This window comes from Rhagoletis pomonella, unplaced genomic scaffold (assembly GCF_013731165.1).
Source record: "Rhagoletis pomonella isolate Grant_MI unplaced genomic scaffold, Rhpom_1.0 Rhpom_scaffold_02137, whole genome shotgun sequence".
Classification (NCBI taxonomy): domain Eukaryota; kingdom Metazoa; phylum Arthropoda; class Insecta; order Diptera; family Tephritidae; genus Rhagoletis; species Rhagoletis pomonella.
The window spans coordinates 1-27,010 of record NW_023460692.1 but is presented as its reverse complement, the minus strand read 5'-3'; the positions used below and the strand labels follow the sequence as shown (position 1 = coordinate 27,010).

The window sequence follows — 27,010 nt, the reverse complement described above, 5'->3', positions numbered from 1 at the left end:
ACACATAACCGACATTAAACAATTTGATTACGTTGATTGAATAAATGGCGGAGATTTGTATGTAGTACCCAAGAAGGCGCAGGCCGAGTTGGAGTTGGCGATGTTTAAATGTATTAACGCCATTTTCTCCACTCCCACACTCACCAATGCGAAAAAGTGACCATCCCACTCTGCTGCACAATACTCTGCTCTTGAGCTCATACAAGCGAGTGGTACATGGCTTCTGCGATTTCACTATCACTTCGACCATTATTCATGTGTTTGCCTCGGCATAGCAAGCTACTCGCATTCCAAACACGCTCTTTGCAAAATTAATTGCATTGTCTCAATGTAAATCCCAAAGTCATAAAGCAGAGATTACGCGAAATTTCACAACTCACCTTTCTTGCTTAAGTTTCTCCTTTGATTCGCATTTCTATGATCTTTGCATTTCAATACTTGAAGAACAGATTAATGTACACACATATATATATATCGACAAATCTACAATATTTTAGTTCAAGGCCTTCTTCAGGAGCCACTATTTTGTTTGCATGCACATACATATATTAAAGTGTGTGGGTATTTTTTGCCTTGCTGTCTTAGTGGCTTTATTACGCATTTTATTTTAAATGTCCTTAAGCAGAGATTTAAATATATTTACACATCGCCAAGGCGTTACATTGATGACGCCATACTCGGAATGCTAAGAAACATATGGTACCTACATAGTTGAAGTTTTTTTTTTTTGAGGTTAAAGTGAAAATCGAAAATTCATCTAAAGAAAAGCAACTAAGAGTAATGCCAAAAAAATTCAAGGTATTTGGTAAAGCGTATGGTCTGAACGCTGGCCAATATTAGGACGGGCCTTACACATTATGTCGAGTCTTTACTGATGGCACTAAAACTAGTATGTACTCAGTCAAGATGTAAAGTCTATATGTATATAATCCACAGGACCATTGATATAGATGTGGTAAAAAAAAAAGTGAAAATTTGCGAGTTTCCGTATTTTTAACAAATGCGTACGGGTATTCGTTGTCTACAGGGTATCCTATACGTAACTATTGTTTGAAAAATGTATGTCTAACTAAAAAAAATTTATGAAGTTTCTGTTAAATACTCATATCGTTGCCTTCATATATTTTCTTACATTTTCAATTTTTTTTTTTGGAAGTATTTAGATATTTTTGGCTTCCTCTTAGCTTTGGATAAAGCTTGATATTGAAACCGTTATGACTAGACTGTGGATTTTTATGCAAAAAAAAACGAAGCCTAAAAATATTTACTACTCAACTACAAGAAAAATAAATAAATTTGTATACATTTCGCTTATAGTTGTTTTAGGCTTCGTTTTCTGCGTAAACATCCGCAGTCTAGTTACGACCAATGTATGTACATATGTATGTTTGAAACATTACAATAAATGTTTGTAATTTCAATGTTGGTCAAATTGCAGTGTTTTGTTTCTTTATAAAAATTTGGTAAGAGGTTTTTCTTTTCAATATTTGAATCCATCCAGGCAGACCGAATTATTTTTCGACGATTTCTTCCTGCATCAATTGTTTTTATTTCGAATCGATTTTTTTCGATCTGGCATCTCTGCTGTAGATAAGGTTTTATTTTTGGAATTCAGAACTTTGTAGCTGTACAAGTTGTTTCGGAATTTGATGAAATGAAAATCCAATCTTCTCTTCCATGAGAAACTCTTACGAAATTTTTTGTCGTTTTGAAGTGGGTTGCCACCTGTTTAACAGGTTGATTTCAATGTTTGCGTTTGAACGCCAAACGGATTCACTAGTTATATGTAAATAAATTCAGAGATTAACATCTCCTGTGATAGAATAGAACCAAGTAACCCGTTTTGTAAGTAACTTAGTTTTTTTTTTTTACTTTCCATTTTCGAACTCTTGAAAAAAAGGTTGCTCACTGCCTTCATGAACCGAGTAGTCGTTTCTCCGGAGATGCTATTATGACATGTTTTAATATCACTAATCGTATTGCCAATTGGATATTGTCAACTTTATACGCATATCTGATAAAAAGTGTGTTCTACTTTTAGTGCAATAGTAGGCTGTAAAACTTTGTTGTGTTAATATAAAAAGTATCAATAGACGCCAAAAACTATGTATATATGTACATACGCACACATTTTTTATACTTGTCTGACTGTTGTGTCCAAGCAATTAAAAAACTGTAATTATTTAAGTAATTTATAGCTTATCATATTTTACCCCACATTGCTTTATGAGCACACAAAATAGAACTTAAGTACTGTAACTAAGTATCAAAGGTACACGTATGTATGTACATACATTTTTACGTACTACATACCATATTTACGACTATTGTCCTGCGGGGACTTTACTGAAAAAAATAAGATTTTTTTGCTTAACAGATAATTAGAAACATAAAAATGTATATAAAAGCTTATAAAATAATAAGTTGGTTATGATCACGAAAAGCGATGAATACTATACATAAACCAACATACAAATAGCAATGCCAATACCAATATGAATACCCCCGTACAATGTGTGTCCTTAATGTACACGTAAGCAGACAAAAGTGAACAGTGAATACTCAATACAACATACTTAAACTTTAATTTCTAAGATAAACTCAACAATAAATATTTTAGAACATTTACAAACACATTTATGCTGTTGCGTGTAAAGTTCCTGCAATGCGGTTACATACTGCTTACATATGTATGTACGTAAACACATACATACACACGCGTACATATAGAAAGCCACGTACCGGGGGCGTATGAGCAACTAACTACCCACTTCACTGTTCTATGGCAAATAATCAAAATCGCCGCTGGAAATGTCAGCCAATGGGAATGCTGTGTATTTTCTTCCAGCATCCAAACTCGCAATCGTTGCATATAAAAGCGCGCATCCTGTTGCAGTCGACATCATTCAAAAACAAGTGTGCTGCTACGACACAGTTGCAATATCTAAACACAAACAGCATCCAATTGACTCGTTGACGGAGCCAGCAACAAGTGACAGTTAATTTTGAAATTTTATTAGTGAAATTCACAACAACAACAAACGAAATCAACAGGTGCGTAGAGGATAAAATATATTTTTTCTCTTTGCTTTATTGGGGAAGTAAGCCGATCAAAGTGTTGAGTGAAAGTGTTTTTAAAGGGAAATTGTGGTACAAAAAGTTCGCGTAGGTTTTGACTTATGAACATATGTAGTTTTGGAAAACATGTATATACCTACATACATCAGTATTAAAGAGAGAGAAAAAATCTGAATTAAATAAAAAAAATATTATGCATGCAGTTTTCTGAAAAAATACAATAAAAGTAAAAAAAAAATCAAATCTGGCAGCATTAAAACTTCGCATGTTAATTGAAAAATTTTCCTTTTTTTAATTATTTTGCATATATCAGACTTTTTTTTTAAGTATCAGTGCTATATACAAACGGTCAAAAGTATTTACCCAGAAACAACAATTTTTTATGCAACAATTTTTATTTTAATTTTTTCTCGCTAGTTTTTTATTAAAATATGGTTAATTCTACAGCAAAAAAAATAGAAATCTAATTTCTAAACTTTAAATTCAATAAATGTTCATGCAAATTTTCCACTTTTTGATCAGATATTTTTTTAAATTTTTTTGACTATACAGTTTTGTAGCCCGTTGATGCAGTTTTGTAGCCCGGCTAATGCATTCTCAAAAAAATCAGATTAAAAAAATGAAAATCTGCATGGAAATTTATTGAATTTTCCTGAGTTTTGCACAAAGTTTATAAATTAGTATTTTTATGTGTTTTTTTTTAAGTATTAACCATATTTTTATAAAAAACTAGCGAAAAAAATTAGTTAAAAATTATTGCATATGTTGTGAAAAATTCTCTGGGCAAATACTTTTGACCGATAGTTTACATAAATAAAAGTTTGTAAAGCACTGAAAATATGTCTGTGTAAAAGTTGTTTATAATTTGAAAGCATTAAATACGAAAAAAATACTTTTAAAGCCGTATTTCCCTAGGTTACAAGAACAAATTTAATATTTTGTATATTATTTTAATATATACTTTTCTATTCCAAAATTAAGTTCTATTCCAAGTTAAGTTTATATACTCGAAAATAGCTAAACTTTTTCTAAACTTTGAATATTTTTATGTAAAATATTTTTCAATTTCCAGTTTTTTTTAGTTACTTCAAAATTGTGAAAAACGTGCTTGAAAATATTTAACATATTTTTTTTTTTTATAAAAACATCACTACTTTTATGAAACTTATTTTTAAGTTCACAAATTAAGGCTTTTAAGTTTTTTTTTATTTCAAGAGCTATTAATTTAAAAATTTTATTTTAAACAGTTTCACATAGTTTATGGAAAAAAATTTCAAGTACATATTTCGAATATTGTTCCGTAACTATAGACTAGGAGACTTATTCATAAAAAATGAATTAGCTTTACAAAACGTTTATAAATTGAAAAATTTTTATTTTTTTGCATACATATCTAAAGTTATATATTTTCCGACTTAACATTTTGGTTCCATTTCATATCTTTTATGTATTTTCCCATGGTAGTCTATTTCACGATTTCATATTTTTTTAATTCCCATCTTTCTGAGAGCTACATTGTTTCTTTTTCGACTTTGTATTTATTTTTATATTTGGGAGTACGTGAGTTATTGCCCTTTACACCTGCAAAACGGCCATAGACAAGAAATATTTTCTCAAAGCTCACTTAATGCACTGGATGTAAGCAGCATCAACTTCTCTCACCATGCGGGCATACCAGTGTCTTCCTGGAAATCTTGGCATAAAGTCATATAAAGCTCGTCGACAGAACCTACTTGTAGAGCAGCCCGACCAACCCGGCCCATCATCGCCTAGAGAAGGTTTGACTACATTGCCGTCCATTGTATTGTTCTCATGTCCCTTTTAATCCGTTTTAAATCTGTCAGATTGTTGGGTGTGAAAGAGCTCAGATGTTCGTCTCCCAATACATCGCGGCCAAATGTTTAATACATACCTAATTCTTGCAAAGGCGGGCAGAAGCACAAAAAGTGTTTCACCGTCTCAAGCGATGCTGTGAAAATCTTTTTTAAAGTCACCAACAAAATCTTAACGCCATCTTTAAGTACAGTAGGTAGGATGCCATCCGGCCCGGCGATTTGAAACTGTCAAGATATTCAACAAGTCCTGGCAACAAACCAGTTGTACCTTGACACAGCTGATTTCCGGCGAAGTTAGTCTCTAGAAGAAGAAAGAGAGACTAAATCCTACTCTCCATTAAAGAGCCATTAGGCCTCTTGATTGAACCCAGCTTTGTGGTTAGGCCCTTCTTAAGAACTTTCACTCGCCTAGCCGCTTGACCCAAGGTTTCAATGCGGCTGCAGTATTCTTTAAAAGAGGCCCTCTTTGCAGAACGAATTAGCCTCTTATACTTGCTTTGCGTGCAGCGAAAGCGTTCCGAGCCTATTTAAAAATTAGCTTTTGGGGCCCAGTTTAGAAGTTGTCACCAACTTATGAAGCTCTTTGCTCCACCAGGGAAGAGGCCTACGACTAGTCGGTGGACGAGACGGACAAGCCTTATCCAAACTGAAACGTAGGGCAGCGGTTAAATTAACCACCGTCTCATCAATGGCTTGTCTGGCTCCTATCCTAGTTGGCCTCTTGGTATGGTTCCCAAGCTGTGCCCTAAAACACATCCAGTCCGTTTTTTTTTCAAGTTTCGCATTGGCGCAGAGTAAATAGAGCCCTCGCCAAGTTTAGGACGGACCACCCTAACCGAGAGTTCAAAAAGGATAAGATCAATCACTTCCTCCTGTCTTCTGGGCGTAACAAATGTTGGCTTAGTGTCCACATACATGACACTCAGCCCACTTGACAGAATATACTGCTGCCCCTGATTTTATTCTGGGCATTAGCATCAACCCGACGTATTCCACAACATAGCTTATCCATAGTGCCTACGATTTTATATTGAATCTCTTCGCCTTTGGCATTGCATATTTTTCGGTCAAAATTTTATTCTTTTAGAGATTTTTAGCGCGAAGATTTCTAGAATCCCACTGCCCAGGTATAGCCTTAAGTGAAAACGGATCTCAACATCGATTCACATTAAAACCCTAGTCCAAATATGACCTTTGGTGTAGAGTAGCATTCGGAGCTAGCAAACCGGAAATCAGCGGAATCAGAATGCGGTTGCAGTGTAAAATGTGTAAGCTGTCCTAAACCACAAGCCATCCAAAATGAAGGGATTTACGCAAGTGTTTTTACAAGCTACTCCCACATACAAACAAATGTACATCAAATTATCATAATCGGACGTGAGCATTAGTGCATATATGTACATATGGCAATACACGGCGCATATGGCATTCCATTCGAAACGTGACAAATGCCTACAAGCTATCTAACAAAATTATTTCTGGCGTTATGCATTCTAAGCCTTTTTTGGGCAATTAAAACACGCAGAGAATTACATGCATAGGTGTGTAATAATGTAACATGCACACTAGATATCGTCTAGCACATCGTCTTCAAAAGAGACACAACTCAAAATTACCCGTTCGGCTGAAAATGCGAAAAACTATTTCTTATTGCTTATTGCTAATCATGTGAATAAGGAAGACTTTACCTTAGGTTTTTTCAGCAAATTATTACAAAAATTTTGTCCAGCTTTTGCCGAAAGGTAAATAAAAGCTCTGTGTACATTTTTGGTGCATAATTGCAAAAATGCGAAATTTTGAGTTGTGTCACTTTTGAAGATCGCGTGCGATATGTACTAAAATCGAATTTTAGTCGACACAGTTAATGATATTCAATTTGGACGTTGAAGGTATGCGTGGCATTTTGGCTGCAGGTTGGAAGGTTGTGAATTCAATTCTAATGCAACGAATAACGGTATAATGGAAATTAGATTAAAAAAAAGCAAAGTGCAGATTCTTCATAAATTACAGTTATGAAAATATGTTGGCAGAAATTAGTTGGCAATCTGAGGCACAGGTCAATAGTAAAACTCTTATTTTTTTAGATAAAAATCCAGACACACACTTATGTAAATTCCCTTGGCACTTCAAATTCCATATACATATGTATGTATGTACGTATGTACACAGATTAAATTAACCCCATTTCACCAGAACATCTAGGAATTTTTTTTAAGCTAAAACACAGTCTTAACACTCTCTGCACAATTTACCTCCTCTTTAGCCAATTTATGAACAGCTGCCACTAATTCCCGCTCATATCATTTGCAAATCTCTTCATAGAAACGCCACAAGTATGCATTTTCAAAGTATTTAGCATTCACGATCACTAAGCCAACCGGTGATTTAACGGCTAATGCGCCATAAAGTATGCAACATTTTCAGCTTTTTACGCGCCATCATTCATAAATCTTCAGATTTGCCTGTGGCATTTACTACAAAGTAAGACTTTATTAAGATGATTGCAAAATTTAAGTTCCTTTTCGCATATTGTTATTATCACCTGGTTTGTGGTGCTTTGTTTGCACTACTCGTATCCCCTCTCTTACATTACATACATACATATGTACCTGCGGAATGCAGCACAACAACAAATTGCTAGCAGTCGTGATGGTAATTTTTATCTATTATGTTGTTATCCTGTCGCTTTAAAGCTGTGATAAGTTACTGCTAGCGAAGTGCGTACGTTTCATACATATGTATGTATGTATGTATGTGTGTATGCACTAGGTATACTTCATTGTGTACATACATATGTACATACATACATACATATCTGCAAGTACCACAGCGTTGTTCTTTATTTGCCAGCTGTCAACAAAAGAAAACTTAACTAGTACCTTGTATGCAATTGTACAGCTTACGGCATACCCTGCTGGAAAAAAATTAAAAACTAAAAAATATTTTATGTATTTAGCAAATAGGCTTAAGTAATTACCTAAATATATCAAAACATGCCAAGATTTAAGTACGTTTTGCAAAGTGGTGTTCGTTATATACAGATAAATGTTACCAAAACTATTTTTCAAAGATATATAAATAACACTGTGCAACAACAAAACAAAAACCGGGATTTTCTCACAAAAAATTGGTCAAAATTTAGTTTATGCTGTTTTTTCTTCTGGGCATAGATTTTTAGATTTAATTTACTTTACTTTAACTTTTACGTTAAAGACATGAAGTTTTTGCCTGAGAGGACCCTTAGTAAAATTTTCTGAAGAATAATTTTCTAGAACTTAACAATCCTGTAATGAACTTTCAAACGATATTTTCAGGCGTATAATGAGTTAAAATATGGGTTAAAATATTCTGCGACAATATTTCCCACGCATTTCTATTATATACGTCCTAGTCTTTAATTTCGCTCAGACATTTATTTGATAAATTTTTCCCCTTTTTTGAAAACTACATAGGCCGAGACGTGGTAAACTTTAGTAGGCCATAAAATAAAAAGAAACGAGCTAACTTTTGCAAAACAACCGAGTTTTTGATTGCTGGATACGTATGTATAACTACAGTAAATATTATCAAACTCCGGCTGTTTTAAATTGCCATAAAATTGTCGCATAGTGTAATTTGTGTGCGCTACATAAATAAGCAACAAGTAATTTTTTAGCAAAAAACACAACCGACTTCAATTCCCATATACAAATTTTGGAGTACCGTTACTTTCTTCATGATTCAATGATCCGATTTAAACTAAATTAGTATGGGACCACCCTTTTTTAACGATTTTTTATGAGTCTCCACATTGCATTTTTTGGAGCTTTGGAAATTGTCTCCGAAAAAGTGTTTTTTCCCCATAATATTATTCTTGATAAAAAATGTAAATTCGCAAACAAAAGTATTGAAAATGGAAAAATAATATAAATTTCAATCGATATTTATTAAGCCACATGGTCCTCTATAACTGCTGAAATCCTTGCCGTCCTTGAAGCGTCTAAGATTTCCTCTTTCAATTCACTCTTGTTCTATATATGCCCTGCAAAAAATTGTGCGACTAATCTCTAAAGAGAGTATTCCGAGACCACTCTCAATCGGGTACAATTGGGCATTAATTAGTCCCAACTAGTCTCATACAGGTACTAATGGAGGTCAATTAGTCTCGACTCATCCCTTATGGGTATAATTGGAGAACAATTAGCCCCCAACTCATCTCTAACGGGTACTATTAACGATTTAATGATTTGTACGCACTTAGTCAATGAAATTTCATGTGCGGCGTTGGCACACAGAGAGAGTATTCGCCTAACAAAACTGAGCCCCCCCGGTTCGAATCTCAGCTGGCGAAAATTTTTATTTTTATTTTTTAAAAGTGACTAGTCGCTTTTTATACCCTTTCGGATATAAATGTGAACAATTAGTCTCTTCATAGGACATGCCCGAACAAAAGCGATCAGTTCATTCCATATAAAGAGATCAAAAGTGGTATTAGTCGCATGCTCCTTTGCGATTGCTCCCGGAGTCATCCCGGATTAGTCCCATTTTTTGCAGGGTGTACATGTTTCTTTAGAATTGCCTACTTGCACTTTATTAGATTCAAATATGGCCCATTTGACAGCCACTTCGAAGTTGCTATTGTCCTTTAGATTCATATACTCCTTAAACTGTTTTGTAGAGAAGGGAGAAAGGTAATGTTATTATTTAACATTTAAAGTGTTTCTTGCGAACTTTGCACTATGGCATGGCGGAGAGTCACCTTGAAAAATAGGACAACGAACCATATCGATCCTTAACCGGCAAAAAAGCGTAAGCGACATTTTTTTCAAAATTTTATTTTTGGTGCCGAAATACATCTAGATGCTCTAGGGACATTTGGCTTGGTGGCAACTTGTGTCGAAACTAACTCGAATACACTAATTTTCAATAATGGTAAACTTTCTAAGAATCGAAATCATTCAAGCCTTTATGAATTAATACCCCCCATTTCTTCATTCGTCACAAAATTTTCAATTATTTTCTTTTCTATGCCTGAATGTCCGCCTTACTATCTGCGAAAATATTCATCTGCGATCTCGTCTCCTTAATCAGACCGATCTTGGTATGGGCGTATGTATGCGTCTCATTCTATTTCCCTCGATCAACTTCTAAGATTCATCAACGTTTAAATTTGCCGTAAGTGCATTGATGCAACTTGGAACTCAGTCCATATTTATTCTCTTTGGTCAGTTGCCTATAAACTGACCGAAAATCGCAATAGAATCGCAACCAATTTTAGCGTTCAATCAGATTTGACAGTTCACGGTTTTTAGAATTTCTTGCAGGGAATCTTCTGCATTTGCGCGCTGTTATATGTATGTATGTATGTATGTATGTTTCATGTTGTGTATAATATCCTAGCAACATTTAACTACGACAAATGGTGCCTAAGAAGACTTGTTCACCTGCAAATGCTAAGCTTCTTTACTACGCCTTCTGAGTGTCAGCTCTTTCCGGAATGCATTTCTGTGCTAGCTCACATTGTACAAGCTTTCGCGCCAGAAAATATACTTCATGCAATCGCTTGCTCAATAACAGCAAATAGTTTTCGTATACAGACGTACATATGTATGTACACACATATTGCTTGCAAACACATCATCGACATCAGTCTTCATTTGATGGATCATTTATACTTTGATGTGTTGGCATTTGTTGCACTCGCAGTTAATACAATACAAACATAGACGCACGTGTGTAAGGGAATCATAATCGCCTACATATCTTCATATGGTGCAGCTACATATATATCTGACCTTATATATGCGTATGCACATACATATGTACGGTGGCGGAAAATAAATCGGGACGCGACATTTTCACTGTTTTGACTATTTTTCTATTGTTAACTTAATGTTTATTGTTTTTTTTTGAGTGAAAGTATATATCGCTCACTATCTAACAAAAACCATCTAAGTGAAAATTTCAAACAAAATTTAAAAAAATTAGACGAATTTTCACAAATGTTCTCAAGAGATTTCATACTTTTTATTCAGAATTAAAAAAAATCTAGTTACCAATGCAGTTTTGTAAGCTCCAAATTCCAAAAATCAACTTCAATACTACAAAAAAAAAAATTCAAAACTACAAACTGCTCACCAAAATTTTTTCTAAAACTTCTGATTGAAAAGTTTAAATTTTTGTACAAAATTGGAAGTTCAAACTAACCTGGATTTTGTGAGATAGTGACCTATACCTTCATAAAAAATAATAAACATTAAATAAGAGACAGAAAAAATGCCAAAACTTTTTAGAATTTCGCGTCCCTGTTTATTTTCCCGCCACTGCATGTATATGTACATATGTATCAATGTGCGTATTAGCATCCTTAAACCTGCATAGTTGCCTTTGCTTTCATCTACGCATTTGCTCATCCTGTTATTTGATTGTTGCGGAAATTTAATTTTTAACATTTTTGCCTGATAATGTGATAAAATCTAGCTGATGAAGAAAATCTTGTATCTACCAGCATAACCATGTTAAATATGAGTAGAATAAAAAGTGCTAAATTTTCTCGTTGCTTGAAATGCATGCTTGAAATTAGTCATGGTTTTGAAGTTAAAAATCGCTACCCATCTTACTGCATAGAAGCAAGTACGCATCCAGTCCCCTTATATTTGAAACTTATATGTATGTATGTAGGTACAAATTTGTGGAAAGGGACCCATAACAAAAAGTTTCACTCCAACTATTTGCTTCACTATTATTTTATTTATTTACATATTCCCCTAGAGAAATAAGCGAAACTGAAGGTTTCTGGATGTGCAGCGAAAGTTGACTCCCATCACCGTGCAACTATCCAAGTTAAATGGAGTGCAACAACAGCAAGCAAGAAAAATGATACGCTTGTTGCGCATTTCCAAACGCTACAAAAACATTTGAAAACTAAACCAAACTACAAGTGTTTTCAGTTGCAATTAGTTGATATTGGTAACTTAAAGAAAAATAATGTTTGCTTGCGAAGAAAATGTAAACCGACAGCAAAGAAGATTGATTGAACTATTTGCACTACAAAAAAAATCTTAGCAAAAGTTATGTACATTTGCCTTAAATATGTATCGATTAAGACTCAACGAGTTGATATAAAGAAGGAAGAACTTGCCCTTCAGCAGATGGTTTTCACGAAGAACATTTTCATGCCAGAATCACCCTCTGAGGTTAGCGTTTTCTGTCGAAGGACGACAAAAATGTATTAAATAGAATATCTCACTCCCAATTCTACAAAAAGGGCTTACCAATGCATCAATTCACCAGTTTTTAGCTCTGCAATAAAAGCGACTCAGACTTCTCGAGTCAAGAGCTCCTATTGCTTGACATACATAATGAAATATTGGAAACTAATCATTTGCAAATCGCTCATTTACTTCAATAGTGTCGTTTCGAGTTCACCCAAACGACTTCACCAGACCAACGTCGTTACGACGCTGTGTGGCAAATTGGGTAGTAACTGCACTAGTAGGTTTCGACTGCTATGTAGGCGGCAACCTTGCGGTCACGCTCTTGGAAATTGTATGTATGTATACAGCAGTGATACCAACCGGGGGGGGGGCAAATTCCCCGATTTCGATGGAATTTGAATTTCTCGGTGTGATCGGGGAATGACGTTAGATTTGGGGGAATTTAATATATGTACAAACGATTTTGATTAAAAAACATTCCTATTGATGATAAAATTGCATTTATAAATTACAACTTGTAATACCAATCTCTCATTTTGTTATTACGGGTTTGAAACATTACGTAATTGCCTCATGCAATCGTGTGAATATTAAAGTAATTACAACCGTGCATAGCGACCAGTGTTGCCAGCTATTTTGTAGCTAAATTTAGTTATTATTTTCGACGTTTGGCTTAGAAATTTCGCGTTTAGCTATTAGCTACTTTTTAAGTTTTTTTTTTTAAATCGCATTAGCTGTTTTAGCTACATTGTTTTTTTTTGTAATTTCCCTATTTTTGCACAGAGTTTTACTATTTCATAATATATCATAAATTTCAAACGGTACGAAAATTGTTATATCGATTACACCGTGCGACAGAAACAAAAAAAAAATCGAAACACACGAAGCAATCTTACGTCAGGTTTTGTAAAGGACTTTTCAAAGATATGATTACTTAAAAAATTTTTTAAAAAAATTCAGTGCAATGTAGAATTACAACACCAGATGAAAGAGAAGATTATGTGGATTAAATTTTTTTTTTTGTGGTTTACAAGGACGAATAGGTATTGAAAATGCGCTTTTAATTAATTTTATTTTTTTAAGCTATTAAAGTTAGAAGGATATATCGATTGATGAGTGGAAGATCGACCTATCTCGGCAGCCAGTTCGAAAACGCCCTATCTCAAAAAACTTTTCAAGTACGCCTATTTCAAAATTTTATTTGGAAAACATTCTATCTCAGAATTCGGTTCAAAAACGCCCTATCTCACTTCAAAATGTATTTAAAATGTGTTTATATAGGGTGTTTTTGAATCGGCAGCTGAGATAGGGCGTTCTTGAAACGAATTCTGAAAGTTTTTTGAGATAGGTCGATCTTCCACTCAGCAATCGATATATTAATTATAAACAACCGCCTAGTTTTGTTTCCACCGTTTTCCCTTAAATATTGTAATACTTATCTTCACTGGTTCGTCGAAATGGAAAGGAAACTGTGAAACTAAACCAATGATATTTATATATTTTAGAAATAGATTTGCATATTTGAGCTAAAATTTTAATAATATTTACTAGTCAAAATTATAAGGTATTTTAGTACTTCAATTCAATGCAAGAAGTGCTTTAAATTTGTAGCAAAATTCATTTCGGGGGAATTTCATTGAAAATAGGGGGATTTTTTAAGGAATTTCGTGGAGTTAGCCCTAAAAGAGTTGGCATCCCTGGTATACAGAGTTGTCACTTATTTTGAATGCAGATATGGCCCGTCCACATACAACTTTGGCGTCGCTTCAACGCATTATAAAAAATTCAATTTTTTATGTATTTTCATGGGTTCAGCTCACGTTAATCTTAATATTTTAAAATAATAAATTTTATAATTCCGATGGAAAAACAGTACCCTTTTTTTTTTGGTGCCGAAAATGATGCACCCTAATGTATACATACATATAAATCACTAAAAGAGAACACATAAATATATGATATATATAAAATATTAAAAAAATATCTCTCTTAAAATATTCTTCCAGCATGTCCAGCCAAATGATCGTAATTTTCTGCTTCGCCACGCTTCTGATCGCTGCAGCGCAATCCAGCATAGCCATGGCTGTGCCACCATTCTGTCAATCTGGCATGGTGGAAGATATGCCACCACACATTCAAAAGGTTTGTGGAGCACTCAACAATTCGGAGCAATTGGCTACGGCACTTAAATCGTATCTGAATAGCGAGGCTGCAGGTAAAACAACATAACTTTTAATTAAAACAATTCGGGCGAAAGCCGGCGCAGGTATCAAATATAGTCGTTTCAACTCTCTCTAAACTAAATTGACAGGGGTGTTTTCGCCGATTTCAATCATTTTCGATAATCCGCTTAGTTAGACTTAATGATATAATTGTACCAAGTTTGGTAGAAATCAATAAAGTGGTTACCGAGACAGAGCCTTCTACTTATTACATACTTTACTTGTGTACTACAAACTAACTCTCGCTTCTCTCTCTCCAAATTCATTAGCCATGCTGACCGATCAGGCGCCATTGAAGCGTTCAGATGTTGATCACGTTTTCCTGCGTTTCGGTAAGAGGCGTTAAATTCGAAATAATGGCAATGATAAAGAAAAAATCGCTAAGCAACAACAAAAATCGATCGTTTGAAGGACTCTTTGATTTGAAACAGTCATCAAAATTTGCCACACACACACACACACACACACACTCACGCCGAAATCAAGCACGACGACCACCATGTGAATATATAAGATGTACATAAACTATATACATACATATATACCAACTACTTACTCACTAAATTTTAAAATTTTTAATGTATAATACAAAAAGCAAAAAAAAGAAAAGAAGAAAAATAATTTAACCAAAGCATTAACTTATATCTATTTATGTTATAATTTATGGCAGCAAATAAAATTGCATATGCAAAATATGCAAGCAAAAATATATTTTTAAATGATTGAGATATAAACATTATGTATGTATCTACTATGTATTATACAAACTCTCGAGTTGATCTCTTTTTAGCTTTTAATTATTTTTTCTGTACATCTGGAATATACTACTGTACACCAAATCACCAAGAAAAGTATGGGAGCTCATAAAAAATACACAAAACAAAAAAAAAAAATATTTTTTTAAACAAATCGTAATTTTGTTTTTGTAATGTATAATTCTTGTTAGGCACAGAAACACCACAAATCAGATATATAAATTTAAGAAATATTCTACCACGAGGGAGCGGAGACAATGGAGCATAAATGTATTTATAAATAAAAAGAAAAATATTAACATTTGTACTCACTATAAAAAGGTATCATAAATACTTGTACTACATAATATGCATGAATAAATAGCTATGTATGGATGTGGTTATGTATATAGGGGAAATATGTGTTACATGATGCAAAAATGCTTAGGCGCATAAAATGAATTTGCATATTTACCAAAAAAAAAAAAAAAAATTAGTTTTCAATGCAGACCCGCGAATAAAAATGTATGTATGTAATTTTCAACACCTGCATACTGAGTGTTAAAAAGTTTGATTTACAATAAAGAAAAATTGTTTTCCTCTCGAATGTTACAAAAAAAAAATCCAACGAATGAAAAATTTTCTTAAGTTTTTTGCTTCTAAATAATACCGAATTTCCACTTGACATTTGAAATTACAAATAATTTGCGGAATTTTAAAAATATCATGTTGAAACAGATTTAATTAATAACATTAACATTATTTTTTAAAGACCAATAAAATTTTTGTCATCTAATGGTCAGCGAAATGTCGGTATAAGTCTGGTAAGTGCTTAATACTTCCATACAGTATTTTTTAGTATTGATGCTTTCCACTTCAAGATAACCGGTCAGGTATGGGCATGCTTTTTAATTTCGATGAAACTGAAATATATTGTTTGTTGGTCCAACTAATGAGGGTCGTATTTTTTTTCACTTGAAAAAATTTTTTGGCCTATTTTACTTTTCACATAACTTTTTTAAAAATTAATTTAATTTTTTTTTAATTAAATGAAATCGTTGGTAATAATATCACCAGTGTGAATACGGCGAAAACTTGCGAACATAACATGAGTGGAGGCTTGTGAAATAGGAGTGAGGTTAAGTAATAGCTGATTCTCTGTAAATTGTGCGATAACATAAAGTTATATAAAAGTTATTTTATTGTAAAGAAAATAATAATAATAAATAATAATCTTTAATTATTGACTACATTGTAGTAAATATATAAGTATGCACCTCCAATATGTGTTTTTTCTAAAAAAAATTATATCTCCGAAAAAAAAATTTGCGCTACTAAGGATTCAGCTCAATTGTAGTTCAAAGTACCTATTTTCTTGTAAAAAAGTATGAAAGAAAAGTTTTTGCAAAATTTAATTTCGAGAAAAATTTTCATAAAAACAAAAAGCGAAAATTTTACCATTCGATCTTCAAGTAGCAAACAATTACTAACATTTTAGTGAAAAAATTAGTGAGATCTATTCGTTTTTAACAAACATATGGATATTTGAAAAAATATTCATAGGTATCGATTTTCATCTAAAAAACAAAATAGCTTAAATATAAGTCAGCCAAAAAATTTTTTTTACCAAAAAAAAATGTTACACGAGTCTCATTATTTGGACCAATAAATAACATACTTCAGTTGGAAGGAAATTAAAAATCATGCCCGTACGTGATCACTTGTCTTGAAATAGAAAGCCAGCATCCCATTGATAAAAAGAACACTACCGGTAACGAGAACTATGACTCTCGTTGGCACAGAGGTCAACACTGTGTGCGAAGTGAGATTTTTGGGCAATACGTTCGATACCAAACATCTCGATGTCCAGGGTCACAAGAGCACTAATAGTTTACAAACGTCTTGAGGCTGCAGTCCTCGGATACCCAGATGGATGACCTATGATAACCTATGGAGCGGTGGCCTAGGGCTCGAGAGTCAATGTAGTGACTGTGAGGCGCTCACTCACGACAGCAGCAATGGATGTTATTCTCGAGCTTACGCCTCTACAGATTAGCAAAGAGCAGGTAGCCAAACGATCCAAAATTAACTTTACCATAAAAGGTTGGGATAGAGAGAAAGTGGTATCATCTCGGAATATGGCCACTCAAATTACTATGATGGTTTGAATAGTAAAGCCGTCGATTTTGAAGTAGGGTTAGGCTTCTTGCAGTGAGGAAGTGACCATAGAAGAAAGAGGCCAAGGTAAGTATGTATCGCTAGAAGTTCCCTCTGATGGAAAACCATTTCCGTTGATTAATAACCCGAAGACTTGTTCAATCAATTTCGTTAGCTTGCTATTCACTCAGCGCACGTTACAGCAGTCCCAATCAAAGTACATAGATAGCTCGCTGAACTCTGGGGGGCAAATACAAAGCAACGTATGGTCACCGTCGACTAGTTGGATGCAGTGGATGACGTCAGAGACCTCTCAAATACTGCACTACGGACAACGACGGTACTACTTCTACCTTCGAACTCAGGATATCAATTCCATTTCTGGACGCCAATATCGACCAATTATCAACGTATAAAATCCGAAAGATTCCTGATTGTAGCTGCAGAATGGAACGACGATTGTTGACCGCTCAAATTATTCGCCGTCGATCGCCAACCACAAAAGCCGTCATTACTGGGAAAAGCAGAAACCGGCCCTTTTTTGGATGATTTCTCAGGTTTCAGTAGTCAGACCTTGCGCCCAGACATCCGAGATTTCAGGAAGGTTGAGGGTGGTCATTGACATATTGGTCATTACATTTGTAAGGTAGTATACATCCGTTGGGCCGATACGAAATACGAGTACTAATCTTCTGGTGATAAAGCGTGGTCACTACCCTTCGGAACAGACGTTCGCTGACAAAGTCGATTGGTGTGAAAAGGGCGCGAAGGTGCTCTCGATAACTTCCGCGAAGCCGTCCAATTAAATTCAATGTTGGTATGATGATTCGCGGAAGCAAAGTCAGTAGGTTTAAGTATCAGTCTAGATAAGTATGGATAGCCGCAGTCGATGATTGTGGATACAGGGCTTTGCAGCGAGGGGCAAGACAATCGCTTATCCACTCGCATGTGATTCGCAGGTCAGAGGTTCGAGTATGTTCTGGTCTGTGCACTAACCAAGGCACGCGGAGCAAACGATGTGAGGTACCAAGAGCTGCTGGTTAGCCCTCATACGAGAGATGGAGCGGTATGCCACTTGGGAGGTGGAAACATCTTGTTGAGCATCGTGTTGAACTGATATTTTTGAGCCGTTAGGGCCGCTAGCGCTAGCACACCGAGACCGTAAAGTCCACAACATCTATCCGTTGTACAGCTCACATTCCATTTCATTTATTAAGAGAAAGATATTAGTACATCTAACCAAAATATGGTGATTTCTCTGGCATACAAAGAAGAGCTAGCCGCAGCTGAAGGTTGCGGCGTAATCAAGGGACGAACTACGAGAAATTTGGCTCGCCGGTCGATACTGAGCGTCAAAAATATGAATACCCTGACGTTTCTTTATTTATATTTTTCTCATACTCAATTTTTCTTATTTTTTATAAAAATTCAGTTCATGCAACAGCAAAAGCCAGCAGTATCAATTTTTTTCTATTTCATATAGAACTTGGGAAAAATTCAAGAAATAGCAAAAAATTGCATATCTTAGACAAATTTTGGGTATGCAATTTTGTAGCCCATTAAATTTTAGTAACATAAAACACAGGTTTCAAGTTTAAAAAAATTACCGTTTATTTTTCAGAATTTTTTTCGTCGAATTTTGATGAAATTTCTTTGGTATTTCTTGAATTTTCCCCGAGTTCCATATGAAATTGAAAAAAAAAGAAATGATTATGCTGGTTTTTTCTGTTGCATTCACTATATTTTTATAAAAAAAAAAAAATATTAAAAAATTGGTATGGAAAATAGTAATAAAGAAAATCGTCAAATCGTCAGGGTATTCATATTTTTGACGCTGACTGTACATATATATGTATGCAACAATGACAACCGTTACTCCGGCGTTCGACGAGTTATAGACGTTGCATTCTCTGCCCTTTAATGAACTTAACTATGTTAACCTATTATAAATTCAATGTTAAAATTGCAAACGATATGTAGGTTTAACGACTTTATGTTCGAATAGATAGTTACATATGTATATACAACAAGCATGTCTACCACAAATACACTTCGCTTACACATATGTACATTAGACTGCATCACCAAAAAAAGTTGCGTTTTTTTCCGCCGGGATTACAAAATTTATTATATTTTAAGACGTCCACCAAAATATTTCGGAAAAATATTATGATTTAAGCGAGCTGGACCGTTTTGAAAATACCTGCAAAAATGGAGTCTTTTATGAATAAAAATAGTTTCGTAAAGAACTTTTTGAAAAAAGTCCCATCAGATGACAAAACAAATTAGGCTTAAAAATTCTGCATAAAAATATTTAAAAATCTTTTCAACGGAATAGTAATAATGAGATTTTTGATGCTGTTTTTTTACTTTTTTCAAATATTGATTTACAAAAAACTTAAATAACTAGGCCGAAACTGTTCTGATTTCGACTTATAAGATCTCGGTAGAAAGGTATTTTCCCACTAATTTTATTTAAGTGCAAAAAAAGTCATTCGGATCCCAATATTTTTTTTAAATACCAACAAATCTTAATTCAACTTTGAATGATATTCGTTCGTTCTTCCTTTCTCTTTCATCCTTTGAATGAGTTTATAGTATATTTAATTGAAAAGATGATTGTATCTTTTAAGAAAGAAATTTTAATAATGAAATATTTTTTCTTGATAACAAACAAAGTTTACAAAGGTAAGTCTTAAACAAATTTTCATTTAAATAAAGTGAAAATTATTGAGAGTGTATCCCACAGAGTTTATTAACAAAGAAATAAAAAGGGTGAGAAAATACCTTTCCAATGATATCTCACAAGTATAAATCGGGAGAGTTCAGGCTCAGTTATTCAAGTTTTCCTTATACCAATCTTTGAAAAAAAGTTAAAAACAGCATCAAAAATCTCGATTGTTACGATTCCCGCCAAATTTTTTATAAATTTTTAAAAATTATTTTTACGCAAATTTTTTAAGCTTAAACCGTTTTGTCATTTGAGCGGATTTAAAAAAAAAAAATCTTTAAGAAACTATTTTTATTCATAAAAATTCCATCTTTGGAGGTATTTTCAAATCGGCCAGCTCACTTAAATCTTGATATTTTTTCGAAATATTTTGGTGGACATCTTAAAATATAATAGATTTTATAATTCCAATGGAAAAACAGTACCGATTTTTTTTTTTTTGTATGGGGATTGATGCATTCTAATGTACATATATTAAGAGTTATACCAAATTAAGTGTCTAAAAAAAAAACAGATAGTTTTCCATGAAATGACAAGCATGGAAACTGGTGGAAATTCCATTACATCTAGTTCGGTGATGACGATATCAACACAAAGACAACCCATAAGTGCAGCAATCCTACATACATCAGCACAAATATGCGCATGAGCGGATAACGCCGTAGAAATGCGCCCAAACGGATCCCAGCCGAATCAAGTGAGGAATAGACACGCTTAACTCGACGCGCCACACGATTATCGAAGGGATTCTCACGCATCAATAGAGGAAACTGAGCTTTTACTATAAAATGTTAGAACAAATATACTTTTTAGTATAAACACATTTTGCCGAACATATGTATGTTTTGCACACTTACCATCGTCAGTGGTGTTCGAAAGCAATGCATTACGGGAGACAGCCCTACCGCCATGCAGACTACTTTCGAATGTATATTGCTGCTGCAGCTGATCTTGCATTTTCTCTAACTGTATACGTAGTGCATTGCGCTCGGCAGTGATGCGCTCTACAGTTTGCTGCTTATCCACCAGGGTCTGCGTTAGCGCCTTAATGCGGTCATTAAAACTATCTGATGTGATGCCATCTTCACCGTTTTGCACTGTCATTTTGCGACGCATCAGTTCTGCACGCAGTTGTTGTAATTGTGTGTCCTTTTCTTGAAGTCGCGTAGCAGAAGCTGCCATCTGATTGCTAACCTGTTGTCGCAACTTTACTAACTCTTGCGCTTGTACACGCTGCTCTGATTCGGCGGCGAGCAACTGTTCACGTTCTGTACGCAATTCCTTTCGCAAAGCGTCTTCAGCAGCGTGTGCAGCAGCTGCCAGTGTGGTATGTTGTTCGTTTACCAACTGCCAGTCATGTCGCAGCTCATCTAATTGCATCCGCAAGGTATTGCACTCCTCTAAAGTTTGCTGGTGCTCTTGTTTCAGTGCATCGAACTCCATTTGTAGCAAACGTAAATCTGTTTCGCCCTCACTACCAGCAACAGTGGTGGTGGATGAGCCGTTGGCTTTAAGTTCGGTTATGAGATTATCCTTCATTTGCAGTGCCAATTGCGCTTTTACACGGTATTCTTGCAGCTCCTTGCGCTGCTGTTCTGTTTCCTTCATTTGCATTTGTAATTTATGAGCCGCCTCCAGGTACTCCTGCTGTATTTTAGCTAAATTCGATTCAAGTTCTGAAATCGAATGGATGTATGCATTGATAGTGCTTTGGGCGCTCCCCAATTCATGTTGTGCCTGATCGCGCTCATCTGTTAATCGTTGTAGCAGTGACTCACTTTCTTGGAGTCTTTTAAGCAACAATGCTTTTTCGTTGTCCCGGTTCATTGCGTTTATGCGTGCGCGCAATTCATCACGCTCACTGGTCACTTCACTTAATGCGATCTTAAAAGCCATTAACTCTTGGCCATCCGGTGAGCTGGAGAGGAATGATCCCTCAGTGGCTACTTTTCTTAAAACATCATGCTTTGGGTTCGTTTCTTCCACCTCTATGGCCACCACAGCATCTGCATGCGAATTAATGGAACTTCGACGGGAGGAGACTGCAGAGTTTACAGTCCATTCCATCTTTGGTTTAGACTCCGTGGAATCTGTCAAGATAGTGCCATACGTTGCCATAACATCACTTGTGTCTACTTTACCGCTACTTATCAAGGAGTTTCCGGCAGTTATTGCCTTGGCTGGCGATAAAGCTGATTTCAAAGACAATTTACTGCTGGATAAACTGCGTCGCATCGTTTCCAAAGCATTACTTTCACCAATATCTACAGCTCCAGCGCCACCAGTTGCAGTCGTAACTTGCAGCGCACTTGCTGCATTTTGATCCAATTTATTTAGAATATTTTCGGCTTTATCTGCTAAGCCTGATATCCAAGCCATTTTGTGTTGTCGTGGCGACAAAAGAGCAATTTATTATTTTTAACGAGAAGTAAACAAATATGCAAATAGTTTGCGTTCCACTTGACAACCGCAAATGTTTAAAGTCGGTGTTGGACTTTCGTGAAGGGGAAATTTTAATAAACAGCTGATGCGTCATTTGGAGGAATTTTTGCATATTTGGTGTACGGTTTAGTAAGATGCCCAACTATTTCGGGCTATTCCGTCCAAAGGGTGACCCAATCAAAAAAATAGTCTGTTCTTTTGAACTTCGAACTAAAACCTGTGGAACTGTCCAACTACACTTTTACTCTCTCAAGTGAGAGTAAAAGGAGAACAGATGCAGAAGTGAATGGGAACGCAAAAAGCACTAGTTTTGATCCAATACTTTTCGTGAAAAATCCTGTAAAACTGTCAAACAGCAAAATTACTCTCTAAAGTGAGAGTAAAAAGTGAGTAACAACAAAAAGTACGGGAACGAAAAAAAAAACATTTTTCCTGTAAAAACGTCAACCAGTGATTGCTCGACACTTTTCATGATTGTACCAGAAGAAAAAGTTCGGGTAAAATCTTGCAACTTCATTCTCTACACAACTCTCCAAAAGTCACTCTCGTTTACAGGATTTTGGAGTACGGGAAGATTTGTCCTGCAAGTTCGTGTAAAATCCTGTAAGTTCATGGAGTACTGGATCAGAGCTAATTACAGTGGCAAGACACGACGAACATGTGCGCGAGCATGCTCGGCTTCGGTGCATGTTCGTCGTTTGTGGACGGTACACGAGCATGTTCGCAAAAAAAAAAAAATTGATTTGCAGTGGGCATGCTCGTCATTTGCGGCGTGGTCCACGGTTTCTGTTAGTTGGGTTATATTCCACTTCAAATTGCTTAGTGTGCCTCGGAAAATTCCGTTTTCACCCCATTAAGAAACGGCTCCTTAGAAGTCTGTGGGAGGATCCGAAGGGGTGCAGATTTTTATAAAGTGGGGACTGTGCCCTTTCTCCCCTCCCCCTCCATCCACTTCCCAATATTTAAATTAAGTGTATCACGGGCTGCTTATGGGCCAAATGCACCACAGTATTATCGGATTAATATGTAGGTAAACTCACGCGCACATTCTCATTTTCAATCTCAAACAACAAAAATTGTGAACATTTCATTTTTTTATTTTCAATTTTATATGTATGATTTTAAAATCCTTGTAAACGGCAGAAAAAAATAATGGCGACGAATTGAGAGAATGAATTTACCACAGTATACAATAATCCAGATAGCCAAAACAAAAAATGTAAATATGCTTATTTGACAATTTATTTGAATGGATTGGTTGATATTTTTTCACAGTTGTCGTTTTTGTTAACCCAAATGAAATCCAATTTCAATATTTTCTTGTACTGAAAAATATTTTCAAGTCACATAAAATAAAATAACAAGAAAAAAACAAAATTCCAAGCAAATCAGGCGTTAAACGTAAGTGATTATGACCGGATGCAGTACCTACATAAGTCAAACCGTGTTCCGAACACAACTTTGAGTGAACAATGGTGGGCTGACTTTGTAAAATGGTCCCATCGATTAACAAGCATTACTTAGCTTAAGGTAGAACTCTCTAATTTTCAAATGCACGAAATTTATATGTATTTGTTCAGCCGCTTATTCACATTTGAAAAAGGATAATGCATGAATTAATGCAAAGACGGTTTATGCAGATAAGCAAGCGCGTTTGTTAACCGTATAAAATGTATGTACATATATACACATATGTATACATATATATCAAAATATTCAGGATGATGAGATGAATAGGTTCAAAACCCTATCTGTTTGTAAACAAAATTTAGATATTTTAACGAAAGTCGGTGTCGAAGTTGCCTTTGGTATAATTTAGGTTAGTCTTAAATTTTGGCAAAATTTGCCAATAACCACGCCCACCTCCCACGTAGAAATTAAAAATATTTTTGTTTTATTATTATTATTTTTACCAATTTTGCTGTTCAAATCTACATTTCAAATATATCAACAAACATTTGTGAGTACTTTTGCATCAGTCGTTGCCTATGGGTTAATGACAAAAAAATCCTATATATTCACAATATTTCATGTATTAATTTTCAAATAAGCATATTGTCAATGGGTGGTTTACTGTATACTGTGGAATTTACCTTTTAAAGTTTTAAAAGAAGAAATCGACGAAAAATCGGGTATTTTTTTTAATTTGCTCCCTGTTAATTTTAATTTGTTCCGTTTTTTTTTTTTTTTTAAATAAAATTTCTCCACTAAATATTTCTAAATTTTGACCTGATACGGATTTTCTGAAAACGGCATCGTAATCTAGAGCCCAAAATTAAGTTTACGTGTTTGGCTGTGATATTTCAAAACTTAAAAAATTTCCTACAATACTACTATTGTAAATACATATCTATTTCGTTAGTATAGTACGGAAAGGGCGTAACTCATATTGTCGCTGAAATACAAAAAGCAGTAGCTAACTAAAAATCCAGAATTCACTTTTTGATTGATTATGATGCATCGCATCGAATTGTAAGTCCCCTCATCGTTTTATGCGATCAAAAATTTTAGTTAGTTGTGGCCTTTTAGCATCTCAGCGACGATGTGAGATACGCCCTTTCCATACTATACTAATGTTTGTAAAAAAAATATATATACATATATTATTTGGAGACAAAAAAAAAGAGTACGAGCGGCCAAAAATATTAGTGTTTGAGATGAGATCATTAGATGGAGTGTTTTCCCCATGTTTTTTTTTTTTATTTTTCAATCAAAACATCCGATTAGATAATATTGAGCTAAAATATGTATATATTTATCTTACCTTATTGCGTTTCGGATTGTAGGCTAAAAGTCTGTGCTGTAATACATACATACATATGTATGTATATGTACTTATGTACGAGTATATTGGTGCTTATTATTTTTATGGAATATTTAATAACATCAATAAAAACACATAAATAGTTAGAAAAAGTTTTATTCAGTCAGCAATACTATTTAGATAGTGACATTTACGCACAAACCAAAAATGATTAAAAAAAGAAGAAATTAACAAAGAAATTGAATATTCTTAAATGAATAAAAAATATTTGGAATATAATCAAATAATTAAATAAAATTTTTTAAGAATTTTAATTCAGTACTTTTAGTTTTGTCTTCAGGTACTGTGCCGCCCCAGTAGTTTTTAAAATTATTTTTATTTTTTTTTTTTTTTAGGAATTGTATAAAAATCAGTCTTTACTCTTTTTTTCTTATTAAATCATTTGTTTAGATGGAGTTTTACGATTCTTTACGTCATTTGAACCAAGTACTAAACTAAATTTTACAGAATTTTTGCAATGATTTTTTTTTTTTTTGTTTGTTTGATGTTAGCATAAATTGTTTATTATAAAATATCGTGGAAATTCAAAGTATTTATTTTTAATTGTAGGCTGTGGTTGCAATAATTAAATTAATAACTCTTGTATTTATGTTATGAATGCCTGACGGATTTCTTTGTTTTTTTTTTTTGTTTTGCATAATCTACAATTCATATCTTTGAAATCTTTTCATACAGATTTTTCGCTTTTGTACGTTATTTGATGTTGAGCCAAGTTTTTAAATGTTTACGCATCTAGCAAACTGTCGTATATATGTATTTGTAGAAAATACTTTTAAAAAATTATTTTTGAATCAAACTTTTCAGAAAATCTTACACTTGAAAATAGCTTTGCGTGTGCTGTTTGATTAATTTTTTTGTACTTTGTGTATTTTTCATTCATTCATGTTAGCGAGACATTCATTTATCTGGTGTTCGGTTTTCAAGAAGCAGAGATTTTTTCTTGTATTTTCAGCTTAATTTCTTGAATGAGCGTTTCAATCTCATTTCGCATTGCTTTTTTTGTTTCTTCGATATTTCTTTTCAAATAAGCATCGGTTCTCATTTCCGGCTTTATCAATATCTGTGAGATTTATGCTTGGTTGTTTGTCATATTTTAGATATGTATGTAACGTTTGATAAATTTATTTATATTTCAATGATGTTTATTTATTGCATTTATTTTATGGTCTTCAATTGTGTTTTCGTTTACTTGTTTTTTTTTTTCAAAAAATCATAATTTTTTTATATAACAAACCAATAAAATACAAACGAAAATATATTTGCAAACTTATGTATTGAGCATAATTTTTAACAAAAACTAAACAACTTTAACAAAATATATAGTAGTAGATATGTATGTATGTAATTCAAAGGCATTTCAAAATTTACCATTCCTTGGTTTATCCATTTGAATTCTTTCTTGCATCCAGGTTGGGCAACATTTTTTATTTTTTTTTTGTTTATATAAATTTTTTCTTTGTTTCGTTTCGTTATAGCAAACTTTTTTGTTTAATCATTTATAACGCCTTTCAAGCCTGTAAAGCAGAAAACTAAACTAGTATAATTATTTTGCTTAATTATAAAAATAGAATATGCTTTTGCTATGCCTCTATCTAGGCATTGCATACCACAAATATCACAGCAATATCACAGCTCTTTTATGCACTTACCATTCGTCTTCTCATCTTTTTCTATAGTTTATGTGAGCAGATTTATGTACCTTACTTGCATACCATTAAAATAGTAAATTTTCATTTGAAAGTAAAACTTCTTAACACACATTCTCTTTTTTGGTGAGGTTTCACAACTTTC

The 27,010-nt window shown here is 34.1% G+C and overlaps 2 protein-coding genes across 2 annotated transcripts; one reads left to right on the top strand and one right to left on the bottom strand.

Annotated features, from left to right (window-relative positions):
• The first annotated feature begins 2,922 nt into the window (after positions 1–2,922).
• Positions 2,923–15,367, top strand: LOC118753147 (dromyosuppressin-like). The gene is made up of 3 exons (XM_036488013.1): positions 2,923–3,054; positions 14,116–14,324; positions 14,601–15,367. The coding sequence occupies exons 2-3, from the start codon at positions 14,117–14,119 to the stop codon at positions 14,675–14,677; spliced, it is 285 nt and encodes a 94-aa protein (XP_036343906.1). The 5' UTR covers positions 2,923–3,054; position 14,116; the 3' UTR covers positions 14,678–15,367.
• A 5,045-nt stretch (positions 15,368–20,412) lies between these two features.
• LOC118753148 (golgin-84-like) lies at positions 20,413–22,440 on the bottom strand. Its single transcript, XM_036488015.1, has 2 exons — positions 20,811–22,440; positions 20,413–20,734 (listed from the first exon to the last, which is right to left on the bottom strand). The coding sequence occupies exons 1-2, from the start codon at positions 22,330–22,332 to the stop codon at positions 20,520–20,522; spliced, it is 1,737 nt and encodes a 578-aa protein (XP_036343908.1). The 5' UTR covers positions 22,333–22,440; the 3' UTR covers positions 20,413–20,519.
• Positions 22,441–27,010: the final 4,570 nt, after the last annotated feature.

Excerpts from the sequence above, each read along its gene's own strand:
- LOC118753147 (XM_036488013.1), top strand. The coding sequence starts at position 14,117 with ATGTCCAGCCAAATGATCGTAATTTTCTGCTTCGCCACGCTTCTGATC. Across the intron at positions 14,325-14,600 it reads TCTGAATAGCGAGGCTGCAG|CCATGCTGACCGATCAGGCG; the intron begins GTAAAACAACAT and ends CAAATTCATTAG.
- LOC118753148 (XM_036488015.1), bottom strand. The coding sequence starts at position 22,332 with ATGGCTTGGATATCAGGCTTAGCAGATAAAGCCGAAAATATTCTAAAT. Across the intron at positions 20,735-20,810 it reads TTCGAACACCACTGACGATG|TAAAAGCTCAGTTTCCTCTA; the intron begins GTAAGTGTGCAA and ends AACATTTTATAG.